Genomic DNA, 21,704 nt, shown 5'->3' on the forward strand with positions numbered 1-21,704 from the left:
CAGCAGTCTATTTCCCAAGTGCCTCAAATGAAATTTATTAGTGTGGTTAGTTTTCTAATCTTCTCATTTTAGTTCAGCTCCATCAGCACATATGGCAATGCTTCCTTGGCAAACTTTACCAGAAGGCTGCTAATGCGAGAAAAGATTTACAGGGTACAATATTAATATAGTATTTTGTCTTCAAATTTCATGGGGTTGAGATATAAATCACACTATCCCTTTTGCAACCCAATGGGAACTGAGCTGAAGATGTGGGAACGAAGCCCACATCAGGAACCTCCAACTCCAGCTTCATCTGGCACCCAAAAAGGGGTTCCTGGGAGCAGTATGCTGGATCAGAGGGCTACTGTGCTATTCTTTACTTAAAAATCTTTCAGAAATATAGAGTCTCAGAGTTGGAAGGAACTAGGAAAGAAACTCATTAACAATGCTCCTAATTGAAGCTATTTATTTCCAATGGCTTGGCAGCAAAATGAATGGCTTGGATCCTGGGCTTTGGAGATTGAGAGACCTGGGCTTGACTCCCAGGTCTGTACCTTTTTCATGCTGAGTGATCTTGGGGATGTTATTCTTTGAACTCTAGATTCCTCACTGGTAAAACCAAGGATGCTAATGATGACTCACTGGTTTATTACAATAATTATATGAGTAAATGTATACAAAGAGCTAGATGCTACTCACAACCTTCTTAATGTATCCAAAAAGGTCATGTTTCTATCATCAACCTGTCCAAAGCATATCCTTGATTCTCTTCCTTACAAGAGGCAATTCGGCCTGAGTCATATTCACAGTCCAGAATTAAGTAAGGAGTATAATGCTGTCCTCATAGCATTATGCCTATCCTTAGAAGATCTGTGCCCAAGATGTGAGGGCGCATCTGGTCTGACAGTGTCTAGGGGCCCTGCTTACTCTGTGCAAAGATAAGGAAGTAGCACAGAAATAACATATCTTTACGTTTTTAAGTTAAAATAAAATGTTTCCGTTAAAAAGTTAAACACTGCTTGGGGTGCCTGGGTGGCTCAATCGGTTGAGCGTCTGACTTCAGCTCAGGTCACAATCTCGTGGTTCGTGAGTTCAAGCCCCGTGTCAAGCCCCGTGACAAGCCCCATGTCAGGCTCCGTGCTGACAGCTCAGAGCCTGGAGCCTGCTTTGGGTTCTGCGTCTCCCTCTCTCTGCCCCTCCCCCACTCAAACTCTGTCTCTCTGTCTCAAAAATACACATTAAAAAATTAAAAAAAAAAAAAAAGTTAAACAGTGCCCAACCTCTGAAGATAAGCAACTCTCTACCATGCAATTTCTACTGAGCAGCCGAAGAGTCATATGATTAAGAGTGTGGAGTCTGGGTCCAGATGCCGCATCTGAATGCTGGCTCCGTTCTCTATTAGTTGTGGGATTATGGACAATTTACCCAATCTCTTTGTACCTTAGTTTCTACATCTATAAAATGGACACACAGTACCATCTTCGTGGGGTAGTTCTGAAGATGAAATCAGTTCATATACATAAAGCCCTCCAAACACACAGGACGTACTGCAGAAGTGATTTTTGTTGCAGTCTGTTCTTATCTTCATCAACATCACCATCATCACTATCCTCTTCCTTCACGGAAACTGGCATCTAGGGAGGCTAAGCAGCTCGTCCCAAGTCACTAAGAATTTGGTGACTGTGCAGCAGCACTCAGCTGAATTCAGCTCCCCCACTGCACTCAAGCCCCCATGTGCTCTGCTTTTCCCTGCTCACTCTGGTAGACTTACTGCTCCAATTTTCTCCTTTGCTCTGTAAAGGCTTTTCTTCTGGCCCAGACTGTTCCAAGACATTTCTCTGGGTCCCACCTGGCACTGGGCTAGCGCCGTGTGTGGACTGGCCCTTTCACACAACAGAAGGAGGGTGGATGTATGGTGGGCATCCACATCATCCCTCCACCCACCCCTCCTGGGTCCTGAATATGAGGCTCTTTAAAACACTGAAGGCACCGAACAGCAGGGCCAAGTGGCAGGTTACAACCTGGGGAACAAGTCAGAGTTGAGAACGCACTGTGGACTGGGCTCAGGTGGAGCAGCAAGCAGGTCGGGAGCCAGGCGGACAGTCCACGGAGAAGGGTTACCACCATGCAGTAGCTATCCCAAAAGACCAGGCTGGAGGAGACAGGCGGGGGCACAGACACGAAGGCCACAACAAGGAAGAATCTCCATAACCGATGCAGCATCTCTGTCTCAGGTCAGACAAAAACAAGCCCAGCTTGGACACAGGTACTGCAGAGCATGTCCAACAGGGTGGAAGGCATGTGGGGCAGAGCCGAGCAGCAGAGTTCGGTAGGGGAGATCAGGGCATACACCATCCCTGCTCCTCTGGCAAAAGGCACGTGAAGCACTTTCTTGTGTTATCTAGTTTCAACCCGGAGGAAACCCCTCTGATGTTACGTTCTTACCCTCCTGACCTCCCCGCAGGGGCCACCACACTTGCCCTCATCTTCCCAAAGAGCCCCTCCTTGCTTTCAACATCAGATTACCCTTCATTCTGGACCTATCAGCACTCTGTGCACCCAGTCTCACAGCTTTTATTCCTGCTCCTAGTTCCATGGCCTTCTCTCTTCACTTGTTCAAGCTTTCTTTCCTCCCTCCCCCTCCAACCGCTTGTCTGTCCACCTTTGACTCATATTGCCCTGAGGCATGAGGCGCTTCCACCCCACCCCCCTCAACCTCGGCTATCCCCTTTCAGATCATTGGGCTCACTCCAGGTCTGCAGCGGGCTCTTGGGGAACCACCCCAACCCCACCCTCGACTGTGCAGTCGAGCTGGGGAAATGGCAGGGGGAGTGGGGCATGGTGCAGATGTTCAGATGTAAATGCTCGTCCGGGTTACGTGTTTTACTGCACATGTCAAGAACCATCTGATATCTCAGCCATGGCTCAGATTGCCTTTGAGAGACTGTCAAAATGTGAACGAATGATACTGATTATAGTCTAGGAAGGATTTAGTTCCTTTGACTCCTCCTCTGTTTCCGGGGCTGGTTTCCTAGAAGTGAAGATCATTGGGAAGAAAGGTCATATCCCCCTCCTTCAGTTTTTCACTATGGTTGGTACACGGCAACTCCTGCTTATCTTTCCTTCCAGCTCAACTAATTCCTTGCTGCCGAGGTTTCATCCGCTCCCCTTGCTTCAGCCTCAGCAGTGGCAGCAGCTGGTTATAAATTACCATCCTAGAGGCCTGGAGCTACCTCACTCAACCTTTTCTTTGCTGGGCTTCGTTTCCTTCAATCTTTTCATCATCTTTCCCAAGTTTCTAAGCTCGCTGCTGTTCTCATCTGGCCCTGTCAGGCCTCTGACAACACACCCACCCACCTTGGTCTGACTTTGTGCTCTTTCTGCCTCCTACGTTAACACCCTGTGCTCAGTACAGTTGGCTCACTGTAGATTTCTGCAGATGTGATTATCCAAGCTTACAGTTTCCTAGAAGCAAATATCTGCCTTCTGATCCTTTCAAAACCTTATTACCCTAAATTGAAATGTGCAAAAACTACCTGAAAAAAATAAGGTTCAAACCAATCTAGTTTGTGCTCATTAGAAGCTCTGCTGGATGTGGACAGACACCCATGACTGGCGCAGTTCAAGGACTCCCTGTAGCTGGTTCCAAAACACATGTGTTCTTAAGTTATGCAAAACAGTTGTAGAAACTCGAATCCATTATTTGGGTGCTAGAATTTTTTTTAAATCTATTTTTATACACAAGAATTACGCAAGAAGGAATTTCACCATGGACCCATGTAATTTGGGTACTCCCTTCTGTACAGACATTAACCACAAGAGGCCTCACTTAAATTAGCTGTTTGATAAAACTTCCTTCCAGAATGCAAACATATCAATAACTTCCTGAGATATCATCACAATATCCTCTAGATGTCACCTTGAGAACATTCCAGGATGGAAGGTGACTGCTTTTGCACTACACAGACAACTTGAAATAGACCCATTTAAGACTTCGCAACAATCAGTAGTCTAATTAAATTTTTTTTTTATTTTGCCAGTTACCTCACAGATTAAGTAGTGCTCCAAATTAAGTTTAATTCATAAAATGATCGAATTTCTCTTTCTGGCAGGTTTTCTTTATAGCTCTTTCCACCAACAGAAACAAAAACAAAAACCTTCCTTTAAGAAGTATTTCTCATTGGGGCGCCTTGGTGGCTCAGTAGGCTGAGCATCCAACTCCGTCTCAGGTCATGATCTCACAACTTGTGAGTTCGAGCCCCGCATCAGGCTCTGTGCTGACAGCTGGAGCCTGGAGCCTGCTTCAGATTCTGTGCCTCCCTCTCTCTCTGCCCCAACTCACTCACATCCTGTCTCTGTCTCTCTCAAAAATAAATAAACATTAAAAAAAATTAAAAAAAAAAGAAGTATTTCTCATAGATTCTGATTTCTCTTGAATCTGTCATTCTCCCCAAAGGTCCTCCCCCAAGCATTTCCCAATTTCTAAGGCTGCTCATCTCTTTACCTGAAACATCTGAGGGAGGAGAGTATAGCAAAGTTTAAAGGCAGAAATTAGTTATTCCTGGACCGGCAAGAGCATTTATTTGGGGATGATTACCCAATAAATTGTTTCCTCTTTAATTTTTTAAATTTTTTTCTTTTTTTGAACGTTTATTTATTTTTGGGACAGAGAGAGACAGAGCATGAACGGGGGAGGGGCAGAGAGAGAGGGAGACACAGAATCGGAAACAGGCTCCAGGCTCTGAGCCATCAGCCCAGAGCCCGACGCGGGGCTTGAACTCACGGACCGCGAGATCGTGACCTGGCTGAAGTTGGACGCTTAACCGACTGCGCCACCCAGGCGCCCCACCTCTTTAATTTTTTTAAAATGTTTTTATTTATTTTTGAGAGAAAGAGAGAGAGAGTGAGCTGGGGAGGAGCAGAGAGAGAGGGAGAATCAGAATCTGAAGCAGGCTCCCAGCTCTGAGCTATCAGCACAGAGACTGAAACAGGGCTACAACTCGTGAACCACAAGATCATGACCCGAGCTGAGGTCGGACACTTAACTGACTGAGCCACCCAGGTGCCTCACAATTGTTTCTCTTTAATATGCCAAGTCCACAGCAGGCTAATAACTGACTCATTGGTCACGTGGTTCATTCAACCCAAACGAACTGTGAGGTAATTCATTAAGGATTTTAAACACCTGAGAGCATGAAATCAAGCTGCAGAGTGGGGAGGAAACACAGGAAGACTTCTATAAGTACTTCAGGGAGATCTGGATTATCTTGGGTGTTATTTCCCTCCATACAGACAGACTCAGCCTGGAGGGTCTGATTTTCAAATATTATAGAAAAACCTTGGAATATCGATCATTTTCTTGTAAAGAAAGTAGTCTACATAATAGAGGAGGTCTGTAGAGTCAGTCTTATAGGATTTCCAAGGGGATCCTTGCTGACCTGCCCCCCCCCCCACAACACACACCAAATAAGAAACTCCTGGAGACAAGGGGACAGGGAGCTGCAGAGAGACATGGATAGTCATACGGAAGAAACCCCAATACTAAAATCACTCGTGGCACTCAGGGGTGGGGGTGGGGCACGGGATTGCACCATGTCCACTGAGGACAGTTGCTGCGGTTGCTGACACTCCCCACAGCTGCATTATCAGTCACCTTTGGACGCCAGGGCAGTGATCCCAGTTCATTCCCTGTTCACCACTGGACAACCTCCAGGACCGCATGCAGATGCTGGTGACTGCCAGAGAGAGGAAAGTGAAAAACAACCTGCAGTGGAGTGTGCTCAAGAGTTCCTTAGAAAGAACTAAGGAATTACTTAGTGCCACAAGGAATTACTTCTCAGTACAAAAACAGTGTCCCTTTAGAGAGCTGGATTCTTGTTATGGAAAGAAAAGGAAAAAAGAGAGGGAGAGAGATGCTTATTAACCTTCTAATAGATACACCCTGCAAGCACCTTCTTTCAAGCTTAACTGTCAACTTTTCTCTGAAATATGCATAAAGATAATTTTAAAATAGGGGGAGAGACCTTACTTATGCAACATTCCCAAATTATACTATTCAGGAAATATTAGCAATCATATATGTATTGATGCAGAAAAATTACACATTAAGCAAAATTCCATAATAGGAAAAAATAGACTTGATATTTCAAAACATGTTTATAAATCCAAGATGTCCTCTGACACCTCATTCCTGCTGGATGAAGCGTTATCAGAGGCGATTCTAAATTCCCAAAATTGAAATTTAAGTTTCCCCTAGAATAAAATTTTTAATTTTTTTTTTTTTTTTTACATTTATTCACTTTTGAGAGACAGAGAGAGACAGAGCACAAGTGTGGGAGGGGCAGAGAGAGAGAGGGAGACACAGAATCTGAAGCAGGCTCCAGGCTCTGAGCTGTCAGCACAGAGCCCAATGCGGGGCTCGAACTCACAAACCACGAGATCACGACCTGACCTGAAGTTGGACGCTTAACCAACTGAGCCACCCAGGCGCCCTAGAATAAAATTTGTAAACAGTAAAATTACATTTAATAAGAAATTTATAGTCAAAGAATCTCATGTAGGCTGTGTTCTATCTTGACTTTGTACACAGGGGTTATAATACCGATTCCCAGCAATACATCAGGTCTTTGTTGTTTCCATTATAATTTCTGCTAGTACTGACAGATTCCCATTTTCATCTGCTCTCTCTCGCCCAGCATTTACAAATAAGCAGTTACATACAATTATTATTAATTAATGATTATGTGTAAGGCACTAAGAAGAAATGGTCCCCAACCAGTCAATAAGAGGAACAGGTCATTTTTAGAAAGCAAGATTATAAGTCATTTTTTTTTAAACCTGAACTGCCAATCATCTATTTGCTCTCAAGATCCAAACTACAGAACAAAGCTAAACAAGGTTTTACAGTAGATCTGTTGCTTTATAATTATTTACTAGAAAACAGAGGAAATAAATACAGATGACTCCCAGAATTACTCTTAGACTCACAGTCTATTTATTTAGCATCCTCTGATAGAGAACCCATTAGGGTTCAGGCACCCAAAACAGGTGAGATAAATGGCTTAAATTCCTAAACCAGGAAAAAGGTAAGGAATGCCTCTTTGGTTTTCAAAGTGAACCTCCGTCTCTAGTAGGCTGACTCCCCTTCCCTTAAGAGTTAAAACCAGTCCCCCTCATCTCACAGATGTAATCACTGAAATAGCAAGAGGTTTGTGGGATTGCCTGTATTATTAGCCCAGTAACCAGTACTCAGGTATGCTTTAAGCTGTTCTGTCTATGGGGTTAAAAGAATAGGTCAAGGAAGAAAATCCAGATGCAACCAAGAATCAAGATTTGTCACATTGGTCAAAGAGGAAAGAGAAGGGACTCAGTGTTAAATCAAACTAGGTCAACAGAAGCATATTAAAGAAATTCAGCAGGACAAAAAGTATTTCTCACAATCCTAAAGGCACTCTTGACATTTAAATCCAATACCAAGAGAAGGCCATAAAAGTAGTTTGTGAAGCAACGACAAGGCTCTGTCCTCCTTCTGGCTTGAGGCTCAAATGTCTCCAGGCAGAAAACCCACACGGACAGGTAAGGTGGCAGCCTTTGCCTGAATCACTGCAAAGCAGGCACTGTGACATTAACCTTGTACTACTTGGGAGACATTTCATCTGTGAGGTTTGTTGTCACCAGGAGAGAAAAGTATTTCAAATGGAAGGCAGTGACCCTGTAAGGGTCATCATCAATCACCTGGGGTCAAAGACCTTCTCAATTGTAAGAAGAGGCAGGGGGTGAGGGAAAGAGGGCAGAGAAAAGATCAAAAGGCCTTTGATGGGAGTTATCTACCTACACAATAGAACCTGCAAAACGGACCTTCTCTGGAGTTTAAAACCTCTTAGTTTCTAAGGTGAGAGATTTCAAGAGGGGTCTTTGTTTTTTTTTTAAACTTGGGTGCTTAAGATGAAGACTAGAGTCAGCAGATGGCAGAAGAGGCCTACAGGCCCAGGTCTACATGACTGCCAGTTTCAAGGTCTGTCTCTGCAGAGTACTAAATACTGTTTTCTTCTACAGCAAGCACTGGAAGGCAGGGAAGACCCCGCCAGTAGCGCAGTTGCCAAATGGCAAAGTGGCTCAGCTGGAACCGCCCTGCAATACTGTATTCTAGCTGATGCAAAATTCTTCTTTTCTCTTTGTCTAAGGCAATACAGAGAGGTGGGGAAGCCACGTCAAGCCTCTTTAGGCCAATGCCAATGGAAGGGTAGTCAGGACCTGTGGGATCTTTTCTATTAGTGATGACATACATCTCACTACTGTTCTCATTGCTTCATGAACCTTAGATGACTGAAGGACAGGGCTTAGATGAAGCGGGACAGGACCCCCTGTTAGAGTGGCGTGTGAATCAACTCCACTGGGTACAGAGTCAGAGGAAGGAAGGGGCAACTTTAACTAAGAGGCAGTAAATGAGGGCTCCACTGAACCCCTCGTTGTCCGCTTGACAGACTTTTATGTGGTATATTCAAGGACAATCATTAATCCCAAGTAGGCTCAGTCCTGTCCCCAAGATGCCTTTCCCTCTTAGGTGGTGAGTGGAATTCTTTCAAGAAGACAAACAATATGAGCCTTCTAAAAAACCCACTGAAGATATTTATAAAAAATAATTATTTTAAGAAATAAAACATACTACAGAGCAATATAAATGGCTTTCAGATTATGGGCTGTTTTGATTAGCCATGCCCTAGATGCCTCCAGCCTACTCCCATTAGCATGGATAATTGAGAATCTGCTGCATTTCCACTGTAATGCAGTCTCCCTAATACTTTTCAGGCACACAGATGGAAAACCAAACCTTCGGCTACTATTTCACCTTACATGAATTCAGCACATGGCACTAACCTCTATACAGTCCAAAGAAGCCTTCATAGCGTAGCACTTTCTTAAAACAGTCAAAGCTGTTTTTATACATAAGTTCTCCCACAAAAGAGCCCGTTGATCGTTGGTTCTGCATTCGAGTTTTTACAAGATCGATGGGATACACGGCAGTGGCTCCGACAGCTAAAATCAAATAAAACCAGTATTTCAGAAGGAAGAAAGGTCAGTCAGAGGAAAGGGGAAGGTGGTTAACATCAAAGAGAAGCCTGATCGAGGAAAGAAACAAATTCTGCATGTACGGATTTTAAAACTGTACTCATTTTCCTAATAAACAATTGTGGATTTTCATTCAAGTGTCTTTGATAAAATGATGTCACAGACAGTTCAAAGTTTTACCTACGCATTACCTACAGCCTAACCTTATTATTCACCCATCTTTAAAAAGCCTATAGTAGATGCTAAGAGATAAGTAAGAGAAAAAGCCACTTCGAAATCCCTGATCACATGCAGGTATGGGGGGAAGTTCCCTTTGCTCTTGTTCCATCTCAGAGGTGAAGACAGGTAACTGGCTTGGAAAGACCAAAGAAGGCTTTGTCCTTTAATACTGCAAGGTGGAAATCAGAGAAAAAAATATCAGAGGCATAATAAAAGTGAAAAATTTGCACTCATCCATGACTAACCTCCAGCAATGGAACCCAGACCAAACCTGTAGGCCGACTCTGCAATCTGCAGGACAACTGGTCGGGATGAGTCGACGGAGGCCTTCTTCTTTGCACACATGGGAATCGGGGAGGGGAGACAGGAGACAGAAAGAAGGACAGAACAGAAATCAGTACATATGATTTTTTTAAATTGCCCACCGGGTTCCAAATTCAGGACACAAACTGAAACATCAAAGAGGGAGGTAGGGTTAGATTCTGTTGTTCTAATTAAGGAAAAGCTATTACTGTTGTTAGTGCTGAAAATAAAATTTGAACAAAATGAAAACCACTATGTACCCCCCCCCAAATGTTATAAACCTATTTTCAAATGTTTAATTCTTATTAGTGATCAAGGAGACACAAACTTAAAAACATTAATGATACATCATTCATCATCAAGCAAACTGGCAGGTTTGGGAGGTTTTTGTTTATCCATTTTAGTGAAGTATAGTCGACATACAATGTATTAGTTTCAGGTGTAAACCACAGTGAATCAACATTGAGCTACACTGTGAAGTATTCACCATGATAAATCTAACTACCATCTGTCACCACAGTTTCTTTTCTAATGGCAACACCCAGTCTGGCAAGAGTTGATAAAAATGGGGCTTCTCAAACCTGCCATTTAATCTAGAATAAACCTGAAGAGAAACTTGGTAATATACACCCAAACTCTTGTACATAACCTTTGACCCCCCCGCAATTCTACTTATAAAAAATCAGACTAGAAAACAATCATGTATGTAAACAAGGATCAAGCTAACAGAATGTTAAAAAGCAACACTGTTTTAAGAGCAAAAACTCTGAGAATAACCTAAATGTCCAGTAAGAGAGGACCAGTTAAAAATGTTGCACCCTTGGGGTGCCTGGCTGGCTCAGTTGGAGACATGCGACTCTTGATCTCAAGGTCATGAGTTTGAGCCCCACACTGGGTGTAGAGATTACATAAATAAACAAACTTTAAAAAATGTTACAGCCTTAAAATGAAATTGTATGTCATTGTAAAATGTTCTTAATGTTAAGAAAAATGTTCATAAGGTATTATAAAGTGAAAACAGGTTAAAAAGAATACAGCAGGTAGACAGGTATTCAGGATATGATTCTTTTTAACTTTATAAATGTTTGAAATATCTCATAATCTTTTAAGAACAATGTTAAAGACCGCGTGCAATATGTTATTTCTATTCAACATTATTTGTGGGTATGTGTATGCATATAAAAACATATTAAGGGGAGCCTGGGTGGCTCAGTCGGTTAAGCGTCTGACTTCCACTCAGGTCACGATCTCACGGTTTGTGAGTTCGAGCCCCGCATCGGGCTCTGTGCTGACTGCTCAGAGCCTGGAGCCTGCTTCGGATTCTGTGTCTCCCTCTGTCTCTGCCCCTCCCCCGCTCATGCTCTCTCTCCTTAAAAAAAAAACAAACAAACAAAAAAAAAAAAACAAAAAAACACATTAAAACATTTTGGCTACCTCAATACACAAAGATAACTCAAAATATTTACAGTGGACCTAACAAGGAGGTTGTCTTGCAGGTAATTGTTACTTTCTCCTCTTTTTTACCCACTTTTTCTAAATTCACACTTCAGGCCAGTCAGTTGTTATTTTTTTGTTCTTTGGACCTTATTATCCTTACTGTGTTTTTGATGCCAAAACATTTTAGAGCACTGCATTTTTCTGTCTACATGAATACAAGTAATTTTATGTCATATAAAGTTGTCAAATGAGGGTGGCACATAGTTAGTGCTTAATAAATACCTGTTGAATGAATAAATATATTCAGTAAAATTTGTTTTTCCAAAAGTCATAATTAAAATAAACAATGAAAATAATTACCAACCCCAGCTATCAACCCACTGAATTTTAGCTGCTGTCAATGTAACACAATTCTAATACAATGAGATAACTTGGAATCTCCTTTAGAGTCATTTAACTGAAAATAGTTTTACATAGAAATATGCATCTTCAGGAATGTAAAACATTTCTTTTGCAAATGCCATGGGGTGTTTCCAGTCCTATCTCTGCATAGATGGAAATCACGAGAACCCTCATTTTGACAAATGCATCCCTAAGAAAGGCACTACTTCTTATATAGATACAAATAGGTAATACTCAGAAAGGTTCTGGCATCAAAATAGTGAGTGAAAGTATTTTGAAAATAATGGATGGGGGTGGGGGAGGCGGATGTACAGCTACCACTAATTCTTCATCTAAAAGACAAAATAAACAAAATCCCAGACTTTCATGTAACTTTTCTGAAGCTCAAAATGTAGCAAGCTCTTGAGACAAGAAAGATTCCTATTCCTGCACTCCTCTGTTGAGGATAAATGGTAGCACAGAGCCTACCAGGTGGATGACCTCCATTGCTTGAGTCCTGTCAATGTTGTCAGGCCTACTGGTGTTCACATAGCAAAGAATATTCCAGGCAAGGCCACTGTGAATTGCTCTATACCTCTAAGCCACAGCCAATCATTTCCTGCTGTAAATCTCATCAATCTCGTCTAACCCTTGCATGGCCAGTATCAATGAGCACCCATCAAAATCTCTCAAAAGATGCAGAGGGCAGGAAGGAAAAATTGTGGGATACCACTGTCAGCTGGAGGACAGAAGGAAGCTTAAAAAAAAAAAAAAAGAAAAAAAAAACCTCTGCTTTTTCTTAATCCCCAAATTTCTATAACAGCCAGTCACATAGAGACGAAGAGATAATCATCTGGTAAGCAGTGTTTAAAAATCAAAGGGAGGAGACCAATGTTGCTTCTACCGCTGCACGTGATTATACACTTCTCTCTCCTGCACTCAGGGAAATCAGCTCCCTCTTTTAACAACAGCCAGCTGGTTTTCCAGAGGTGCCTAGTTAGGATTTACTGAGCACACACCCACCACTTTGAGTTACATGCTGCACACAAAACTTGCCAGTGCATTCAGCGTGGGGGAGGGGGGGAGGGGGGGCTGAAAGAAGGGGTGCTGGCTCGAGGCCTGCCAGTCCTAAAAATGCAGCCCGCATCAACCCATTGTGGTCAAACTGGCGTCTCTGTACAGACCCAGAGCTCCAAGCCAAAAACTGTTAAGTCTCATAGGATTCAGAGATGGCTTTGCCTTAAAGGAGGTATTTTTCTAAAATGACGCTCGTCTGTGACTGGATTTACTTTACAAACATCGTGTAAGCACAACACATGCTATGAAAGCTTTTATTCTCTAATCCTGATCTATAGAGAGTAGGGCAAGAGTTAAATGAGGAGGGCCCATGTCTTAAGTTTCTGACTCTCATGACTTCAAGAGATTGGTTTCTGTTAACCATAAAATAAAATTTAGCATTCCTCAAATTGTTTCCACATAACTTATGAATCCTTTCACAGAGAAAAGAAGTCTAAAAGCCTTCAAACTATTACTCCAGACTAAACAAAATTATCTCATTTTGATATCCAGAAAAACGGAAGGCATGGCAGTTACACGATGAGCTGATGAAGTTTCTCTCTTCGGAGCAAAGGCAGCTTGCCGTGAGCAATGTGTTGCTTCGCCGGGACAGCGACACCAAAATGGGACTTCTGTCCCACATCTCTCAACACAAGATTTAGGGAAGAAGAAAAGAGCTTCTGTCTATTTTGGGGGGGGTGGGGGGGAAGGGAGGTAGACTTGCATGCAGTTAGGAAATCACCCCATCTTCGAAAGTAACTAGTGCCTATTAATCAGAACCTTTCTAAAGTAATTTCTCTTTGTAGCCTTTGGAAATCGTCTGGACTGTTGGTGCAAGATGTTAAATTAGAAGGTGAGACACCAGCACCAACAAGGCACCACCAAGTAGAAAGGGTCTGGGGGTGCCCTACTACAGAAACATAAGGGAGCAAGTCTGCTCCCTTTGCCCACCTGCCTCTGGGCCTCAGCCAAGTTGAAAGGCAGAGTGCCCTCTTCCAATGGAGCAATTCGTTCAATGTCTGCCAAGGTCATACGTCTGGAGGGGAACAAAAAAACAAGCACAAGCGACAACAAAATACAAGTTCATTAAAATCCGTGTTATGGAATTTTAAAACGTTCCCTTGTTTGTTTCCCATATTTTGGAGTCCTCTTTAATTTGGCTTCTTTTTCTCCCAGTTTTCTGCCCTCCTCCCACCCCCAACTCCTAACCTCCTTTTATTAAGCTAATTAGAAAAAAAAAAGAAAAAAAAAAAAAAGGCCAACTTACCCCCGTGGCTCATATAAATCTGCTAACTGAAACAAGATGTCAACTTCCATGGGTGTAACCTGACCAAATTTCTGAGCTGCCAGAACAAACTCCTCTGTATGGAAAAAGAGTTAAAAGGGAAAGATTCAACAAGGAATAGCCACTAAATGCAGCATTAACTCAAGGCACTGGAATGAGTGAACATCACAAAACTTTACTATCACAGAATTCAAGTAAATCCAAATAGGGTAAGAATTTTTTGCAATTCTTTCATTCATCTGGAAGAAGTGTGCAGAACAGTTTCTCTAATATTGACCTTAAACGCTTTGTGTCTCATCTGAAGGCTTTGAAAAAATGACACAGTATGTTATTGAAATCGCAGGTCCGAGAAAACAAGGAAGCAGGTATGAAGCTTCACATGCATCTGTCCCGGGAGGTTCTATTAATGATGCTGTGGGATTCTTAAGGGACTTCTCAGTTAAAAGAAAAATAACGTGCTGATATCTTGTTCTGAGGTTGTCACCAGTATAAGTTTATGGAATTCCTCACGTACTTTTGAAGGCCACTTTAGAGGCTGCAAATTTAGCTCAGGTTTTAGCATGATTTGAAAACATTTAAGAAATTTTGCATGGTTCCCTCATTCAAAGACTGTCTTCAGTTTATTTAAAACCTGCTGAAGACTGTTTTACTTTTGTTTGTCTGATCAAAGGATGGAGAACACACATGTACCATATGGTTAATATGTGTCAATGGGATAGAAAAATCTATAACATAAACTCTCCGTTGCCTTCTTCACCCTAATAATAATATACCAAGATACTTGCAGGCAAAAATTCAGACTTATTCTCACTCACCCTTAGTCACCTCTACATCTTTCCTGTTGCCAGCCAGAGTGCTGTAGATCTTTCTAATGAGTTCCATGTTGTTAAGGAGCGAATTGAATCCATTAAAATAGGAGAAACTAACTTGATGGGACGTAGCACCTCCAGCAGCCTCAAATAAGTGGAAAATAAGAGATGGGAGAAGAACAATAAACAAAAGATTTATAGAATGAAGAAGATTCTGAAGTACATATATCAAATGCTAGTTTTGGAAGTAATCAAGAATGCATGTCTGAAAAGAAATGGCCATAAGTATTTTCCTTTCACATTAAAAAAAAAATAAAAAAGCTATAAGTGAATTTTAAAAGTAACTGCAACTAATCACGACCAGAGCTTATACTCTCCACACATAAGTCCTGGAACACTAAATAAATACATGTGTAGGATTATAACAACAGGACCAGTAGTAATTTACAGAGTTCAAATTTCAATTGGAAATGTTTTATAAGTTTGTTTATTTCATCTAATGAGCAATTCTGAGAGGCTCAGACATGCACAACTACACCATACACATACACATGTGTGTGTGCTTATACATGTAAAACTATATTACTCCAACACAAACACAGTATGAAAAGTGGTCAAGCCAACATTAATATCATGATCTGTCATGTTACTTATAACTAGCAATAAATAATCATTTAAGTACAGACTTTACATTGGTGGGATTTCTAGCAAACAAGCATATTACGATAAAATTATGAGATGTCACGTGCTTTGAAAGGAGTTAAAACTGGTCAGAATTCTGATAATCGGAATTTGTAAGAAACTGTATTTTTTTCACAAGGGGGGGCAAGGGAAACAGATAGCATGTCCGTTATGAATGGAACTTCAGTTTGGGGTTTCAAATTCTATCCTTCCCTAACAAGGCAAAATATTTTTATTAGGAAAGCACTTATTTATAAAGTAACAACCACATAAATCTTCACTTAGTAATCATTTAAAATAGCTGATATAAGAGTTTAAAATGGAATAGCGAAGGGTAGGAGGAAGGCAAGAAAGGGAGTTAGATTAACACAGTGCCAGAGTGGAAAAGGCCTTGTCAGAATTCCATGCCTCCAAAAAGAGGCACCAGGGGAAAAAAAAGTGAAAAGCTATCCTGAGTTCCTGCCTATGGTAAGCATTGTGGGAAACCCAGAGCATGGTGAAAAAACCCCAAAAGTCTCCCCGGGACTACCAAACCACAGTGTAAGGGTTTCCAAAACCGTGTGATTGTCAGAATGATCTGGGAAGCTTTCGAGATTAGATTCTAGGACCTCAGCACCTGTAGATGATAAAACCATAGGCCTGGAAGAAAACTTAGTTATCTGTACTTTTAACAAGCATCCCTGGGGCACCTGGGTGGCTCAGTCGATTAAGCGTCCGACTTCAGCTCAGATCAGATCTCACAGTTCATGAGTTCAAGCCCCACGTCAGGCTCTGTACTGACAGTTCAGAGCCTGAAGCCTGCTTCCAATTCTGTGTCTCCCTCTCTCTCTGCCTCTCCCCACTCATGCTCTGTCTCTCTCAAAAGTAAATAAATGTTAAAAAAAATTTTAAGAAAAAGAAAGGCATCCCTGGTGATTCTTATGCTTTTGACCAAGGCTTGAGAACCTCCAGCAGAGAATGTTATAGGATACCTTCCAGGTCCATGAGGTAGGGAGAGGGGCTGGGCACCCACTGGCATGGAAGCTACAACACAGGAACGGGGCTCACCCATCCTATGTGTCACTGTTGCCTCAAAACACACATGGTGAATGAATGAGTGAATCTAAAGTTTAGAGATTCTGCTCTTTGACCAAAGAAATACATCTGCATGCACTATTTTTTTAAAAAAAATTTTTGCCTTGGAGAATAGATAAAAGTGAAGATTAGCATTTGACATATGACCTATGACAATATGACAAATATTGACATACTTTGAGATATAAAGCAAAATTAACATGAAATCTTAAAGTTGTTTTTACCTTTTTTTAAAAACCCAGTTCACATGTTTCTTTGAGATATTCCATATTATCCAGGTAACAAATCAACCTACCCACTAAAACTAGCCAAAACATACCCTGTCGGGAAGTCTGATAATATATGAGATCACATTAAGAAAACGTTAGTTTGAAATGAAAAACTCTACATAATTTTTAAGAATTGTCTTTATAATCCCTTATTTACCGAGCTTTTGCCAGGTAAAATAAACTGCTTCATCAGGTCAAGTTACAACTTACAGCTACTAGACATTCTTCTACAAAAGGCGTCAAGACATGGGGGCGGATGGTAACCATGATGTCTCGGAAGTCAATGGCTGTAACTTTTCCAGTCCTGGCATTGTCCCTTTGCACAAAGGCTTGCTTTGCATGCTCCAATTGTATTTCCTACAAAAAATGAAAGTGGAATAATTTATGTTTCTCAATTACTACAAAAGACTGCTCAATTTCAAATCAGGGGGAAGAAATATAGATCATATCTTGACTTAACAAGACTCACCTGTTGTGAAATAACACCTTCAAGCTATCATCTTCCTCCAAAGAGAGAACTTTGCTCAGACCAATGAGCATGTCTTCAGAAAATGCATTCTACCTGAAATCTCCTACCCAGAGAAACCAAATCACTTCTATGCTCTGCTAGAGTCCAAGGACACAAAGAAAACAAAAATTGGAATGAAGTTTGGTAGGCCCAAAGATATGGCCAAACCCAACTTAGATGATACAGAAGATCCAATGAGAAACATCTAGAAGACATTAACCTCTCTCCAAAGGAGATAGAAAAATTCTTATTAGTAACCTGGTACACAAACATGTGATGTAATACCAAACTAAAAAGGGCGGTTCTCCTCTGAAATACGGTATTCTGCTAATATATAGTTTCTCAGCCTTGATACTACTAGTACTTGGGGCAGGTTAAGCCTCTGTTATGGGGAGCTGCCCTGTGCCTCCCTCTCCTCTCTCCTTCCTCTAGATGATGGTAGCCCCTTCACGCCCAAGAGCATGACAGTCAAAAAGGTCTCTGGCTGGGGTGCCTGGGTGGCTCAGTTGCTTATGCATCTGAGTCCTGATCTCAGCTCAGGTCTTGGGCCTGACACTGGGCATGAAGCTTACTAAAAAAAAAAGTCTCCGGAGACGGCCACAGGTCCCAAATAAGGACCCCTGCTCCAGGATTAGGAACTGAATGGTATGTGGGTCAGAGGTGGCAAAACTGCCACTATTATTGTAAGTCCTATGATCTAAAGACAGGAAGCTTGATTTAGATGTCCAGTGCTATTCACAGGAAGTAAGTGTACATACAAAATAAACAGCCTCCCATCAAAACGCATCACGTGCCATGTAGAAGAGGCATCCCTTCCACAACGTTTTGTTATCTTCCTCACGACACTGCCTGTTTCCCAAACGCGCCCTTGGAGTGAGATCTTATCTCCAGGCGCCTGGGTGGCTCAGTCGTTGCAGCCTCAGACTCTTGATTTTGGCTCAGGTCATGATCTCACATTTCGTGGGTTCAAGCCCTGCATCGAGCTCTGTGATCCAAATGAAGAGCTTGCTTGGGATTTTCTCTCTCCCTCTCTCTGCCCCTCTCCACCCACCTTTCTGAAAGAAAGAAAGAAAGAAAGAAAGAAAGAAAGAAAGAAAGAAAGAAAGAGAGAGAGAGAGAAAGAAAGAAAGAAAGAAAGAAAGAAAGAAAGAAAGAAAGAAAGAAAGAAAGAAAGAAAGAAAATAAAAAGAGTAAGATCTAATCTCTATGGAATTAAAAAGCACTGCTGATGTGGTTTTCAAGGACTTCAAATTATTTAAACAAAAAGAAGTTTAATTGGCTGACAGAGAATTACTATTCTCTATTTTTTTTAAACTTTGGCTAGATAATGACTTAGAGTAGTATAAAAACAAATTGTCCTTATGACATAGTGCAAACTAAAGCGCAGCAGAAGTGATACAAGCCTGATGGTGCTTAAAAGTCCCCTATCTCCCTTCTCTTTCCCCTGAAAGGTGGGAGATGAAGGAAGCTTGATAAAATATTGATAATAATTGAAGCTGCACAATGGGGACATGGTGGGTCACAGTATAATATACTTTTCTACTTATGTATAGTTTGAAAATGTCTACAATAAAAAATTTTAAAAGACAATACAATAGTCAGAATCAGAGTTTTTATCCTACTCAAAAGCCTCTTCTCAGTCACAGCATCTGCCAGTTCTGATCCAAGCCTGTCCCTGCCCAAAGTCTCTTATGGGACCCTTACTTCCCTGGTACCACTTCCACTTAAATGGGAGGCTTCTGTCAGCCCTCTGTCCTCAAGTCTCCTTACTCTACTCCCCTAGGTCTCAAGGATTTCTCAGAAGGCTTGATTCTCAGATCCCAATCTCCCACCACTATCTGCGGGAACAGAATCCATAACGTCTCAGAGTATACCTCCACGTGGACATCTTGTAAAGACCATGAAATCACACATCACTAAACTCAAGACCCTGAAAGGAGCTACTCTCAGCCTGGTCTCCAGCACCCATGCTCAGCCCTTCCAGCGCTTCCACACACTCCTACCTCTGTCCACACTCCTCTCTCCTCCCGGTGTAGACTGCAGCCTCTTTCTCTAGTTCCTGAAATCCTACCACTTCCTCCAGGCTTAGCTCAAACACCACCACCTAAGTAAATATAAGTACGTCTCTTAACTGAAAACAACTGATCTGATCATGTGGCTCCCTGCTTGAACCTCAATTATAAGACTTGTCCTGGGGCGCCTGGGTGGCGCAGTCGGTTAAGCGTCCGACTTCAGCCAGGTCACGATCTCGCGGTCCGTGAGTTCGAGCCCCGCGTCAGGCTCTGGGCTGATGGCTCGGAGCCTGGAGCCTGTTTCTGATTCTGTGTCTCCGTCTCTCTCTGCCCCTCCCCCGTTCATGCTCTGTCTCACTCTGTCCCAAAAATAAATAAAAAACGTTGAAAAAAAAATTTTTTTTAAATAAAAAAATAAAAAATAAATAAAAAATAAAAAATAAAAAAAGACTTGTCTTATTTCCTCTTATTTGAATCAGTTGTTTAGATTCCTGTGTTTCCCCCACCTTGCTAGGGAAAAGAGATTGCGTCCTGTTCATCCCTCTCCTGGTGGAGGCAGAATACTTTAGACATACTAGGCACTCAATAAACCACAGCCATAATCTTCAATGATAGGTAGTCTATAAAACCAATTGGATGAAGAAATCACACTCCACTGAACAAAAAGGGGTTCTCTGTACAAGTGCCTCCAATTTAAGAGGAAGAAACCAACTGTTAAACACCCTGTAGTGAAAAATGACCACAGTATGTATTCAATTGGAAGTAAATGAACAGTCTCCTTTGAATTGCCAGACCCACTGCTAAAGCTATTGTAAGGCAAGATTACTCTCAATAACGGCAGAAGGTATGTTCAGTTATTTATCATTTCCCCAAGTTTATAACTCAACTAGTCTTAGGGATCCTCAGACCATGACACCAAAAATGGCATCCCTTTCCCTGACCACCCCATTTCTCAGAATTCCTGGCCACATCATTTCCTTAGAACTTAGACTAAGACCAACCTGCTCGAAATTTCAAAGTGGGGAACAGACATCACAGTGGGGGTGGATGCTCATGTGGCAGAACAGGGAGTGCATCTGTATGTAGTAAGGATGGTGTCACTACCCATTTCTGTGCCTACACTTTGGGATTACGCATTCACTAGCAGGGATCCCTCGATCACAAAACATGAACACACTCTGAACTCTAATGAACAACTTTAGAATACATTTCCAACAGCTCTGAAAGACTGAGGACATCATAAATTCCACGAAAAGCAAGAAGCTAACTGTACACAGTTCTCTAAATAGTAGGATATAGTGAAAACATTTAGCTAAGTGTTTCTTCAAACTAAAAGCAGCCTACAGAAGATGTGGGTTGTCTTGTGAAGGCCATCTGTTTATGTTGTGACTATTTCTTCTCCTGGGTGAAGAAATGAAGCTATGACCTCAGCCAATATAACAACCATGTTAATAGCATTTAGTGAACATATATTATGCACCACAGCCACTCTGGAAAACAGTGTGGAGGTTCCTCAAAAAATTAAAAATAGACCTACCCTATGACCCAGCAATAGCACTGCTAGGAATTTACCCAAGGGATAGAGGAGTGCTGATGCATAGGGGCACTTGTACCCCAATGTTTATAGCAGCACTCTCAACAATAGCCAAATTATGGAAAGAGCCTAAATGTCCATCAACTGATGAAGGGATAAAGACATTGTGGTTTATATACACAATGGAATACTATGTGGCAATGAGAAAGAATGAAATATGGCCTTTTGTAGCAATGTAGATGGAAGTGGAGAGTGTTATGCTAAGTGAAATAAGCCATACAGAGAAAGACAGATACCATATGTTTTCACTCTTATGTGGATCTTGAGAAACTTAACAGAAACCCATGGGGGAGGGGGAGGGAAAAAAAAAAAAAAGAGGTTAGAGTGGGAGAGAGCCAAAACATAAGAGACTCTTAAAAACTGAGAAGAAAACTGAGGGTCGATGGGGGGTGGGTGATGGGTATTGAGGAGGGCACCTTTTGGGATGAGCACTGGGTGTTGTATGGAAACCAATCTGACAACAAATTTCATATATTGAAAAAAAAATATTATGCACCAGATACTGTTCTAAAGCATTTGACAGTAATAAACTCACTGCTCACAGCAACCCTAGGAGATGGGCAGTATTTATGAACTTCATCGTGGCAGTTGAGGAAACTGAGGTCTTACCGGAAGCAGTGAAGGTGGAATGCAAACCCAAGCAGTTGTGCACACTGACAATGCTCCCGACACCCCAACACACCACCTGGGGAGCCTGAATAATGCTGCTGTCAGGAATCTAACTACAAAATACATCTGACAGGAATCTTAATAACTACAAAAAGACAAAAATTTAGTTTGCTTTTAAATTATTCTTGATGCTCTAGATTTTTCATTGCCAGCTTTCATGAGAAAACAACATCTCTGAGACTTTTTCATTAAGGAAAAAGTCTTCTGTGTGCGCAGAGTGCTAGGATTGTTTTCCCAACAGCAGAGACCGTGGAGAAGGGGAACCAAATCTAAAGGCCTTCTTCTCCTGGCCTTATTCACCTACTCACAACCGCAAGAGACTGTGGAAGAGACAGACAAATAAGGAGGCCTGTGGG

The 21,704-nt window shown here is 41.8% G+C and overlaps 1 protein-coding gene across 4 annotated transcripts in view; it reads right to left on the reverse strand.

The window, feature by feature from the left end:
• Positions 1-21,704, reverse strand: part of SLC25A13 (solute carrier family 25 member 13) — a 185,185-nt gene that overhangs the window by 59,606 nt on the left and 103,875 nt on the right. For 3 of the 4 annotated variants that reach the window (XM_047096289.1, XM_047096291.1, XM_047096292.1), the window contains 6 exons: positions 16,776-16,922; positions 14,548-14,686; positions 13,715-13,808; positions 13,399-13,483; positions 9,516-9,603; positions 8,860-9,018 (listed from right to left, as the gene is read on the reverse strand). In XM_047096289.1, the coding sequence (XP_046952245.1) occupies positions 8,860-9,018; positions 9,516-9,603; positions 13,399-13,483; positions 13,715-13,808; positions 14,548-14,686; positions 16,776-16,922 (712 nt within the window). The remainder of the gene's footprint in view (positions 1-8,859; positions 9,019-9,515; positions 9,604-13,398; positions 13,484-13,714; positions 13,809-14,547; positions 14,687-16,775; positions 16,923-21,704) is intronic. The other variant, XM_047096290.1, reaches the window with a different exon arrangement.

This window comes from Lynx rufus, unplaced genomic scaffold (genome assembly GCF_022079265.1).
Source record: "Lynx rufus isolate CCGP_SWC_20201006 ecotype Redwood Valley unplaced genomic scaffold, mLynRuf1.p SCAF_4, whole genome shotgun sequence".
Taxonomy (NCBI): domain Eukaryota; kingdom Metazoa; phylum Chordata; class Mammalia; order Carnivora; family Felidae; genus Lynx; species Lynx rufus.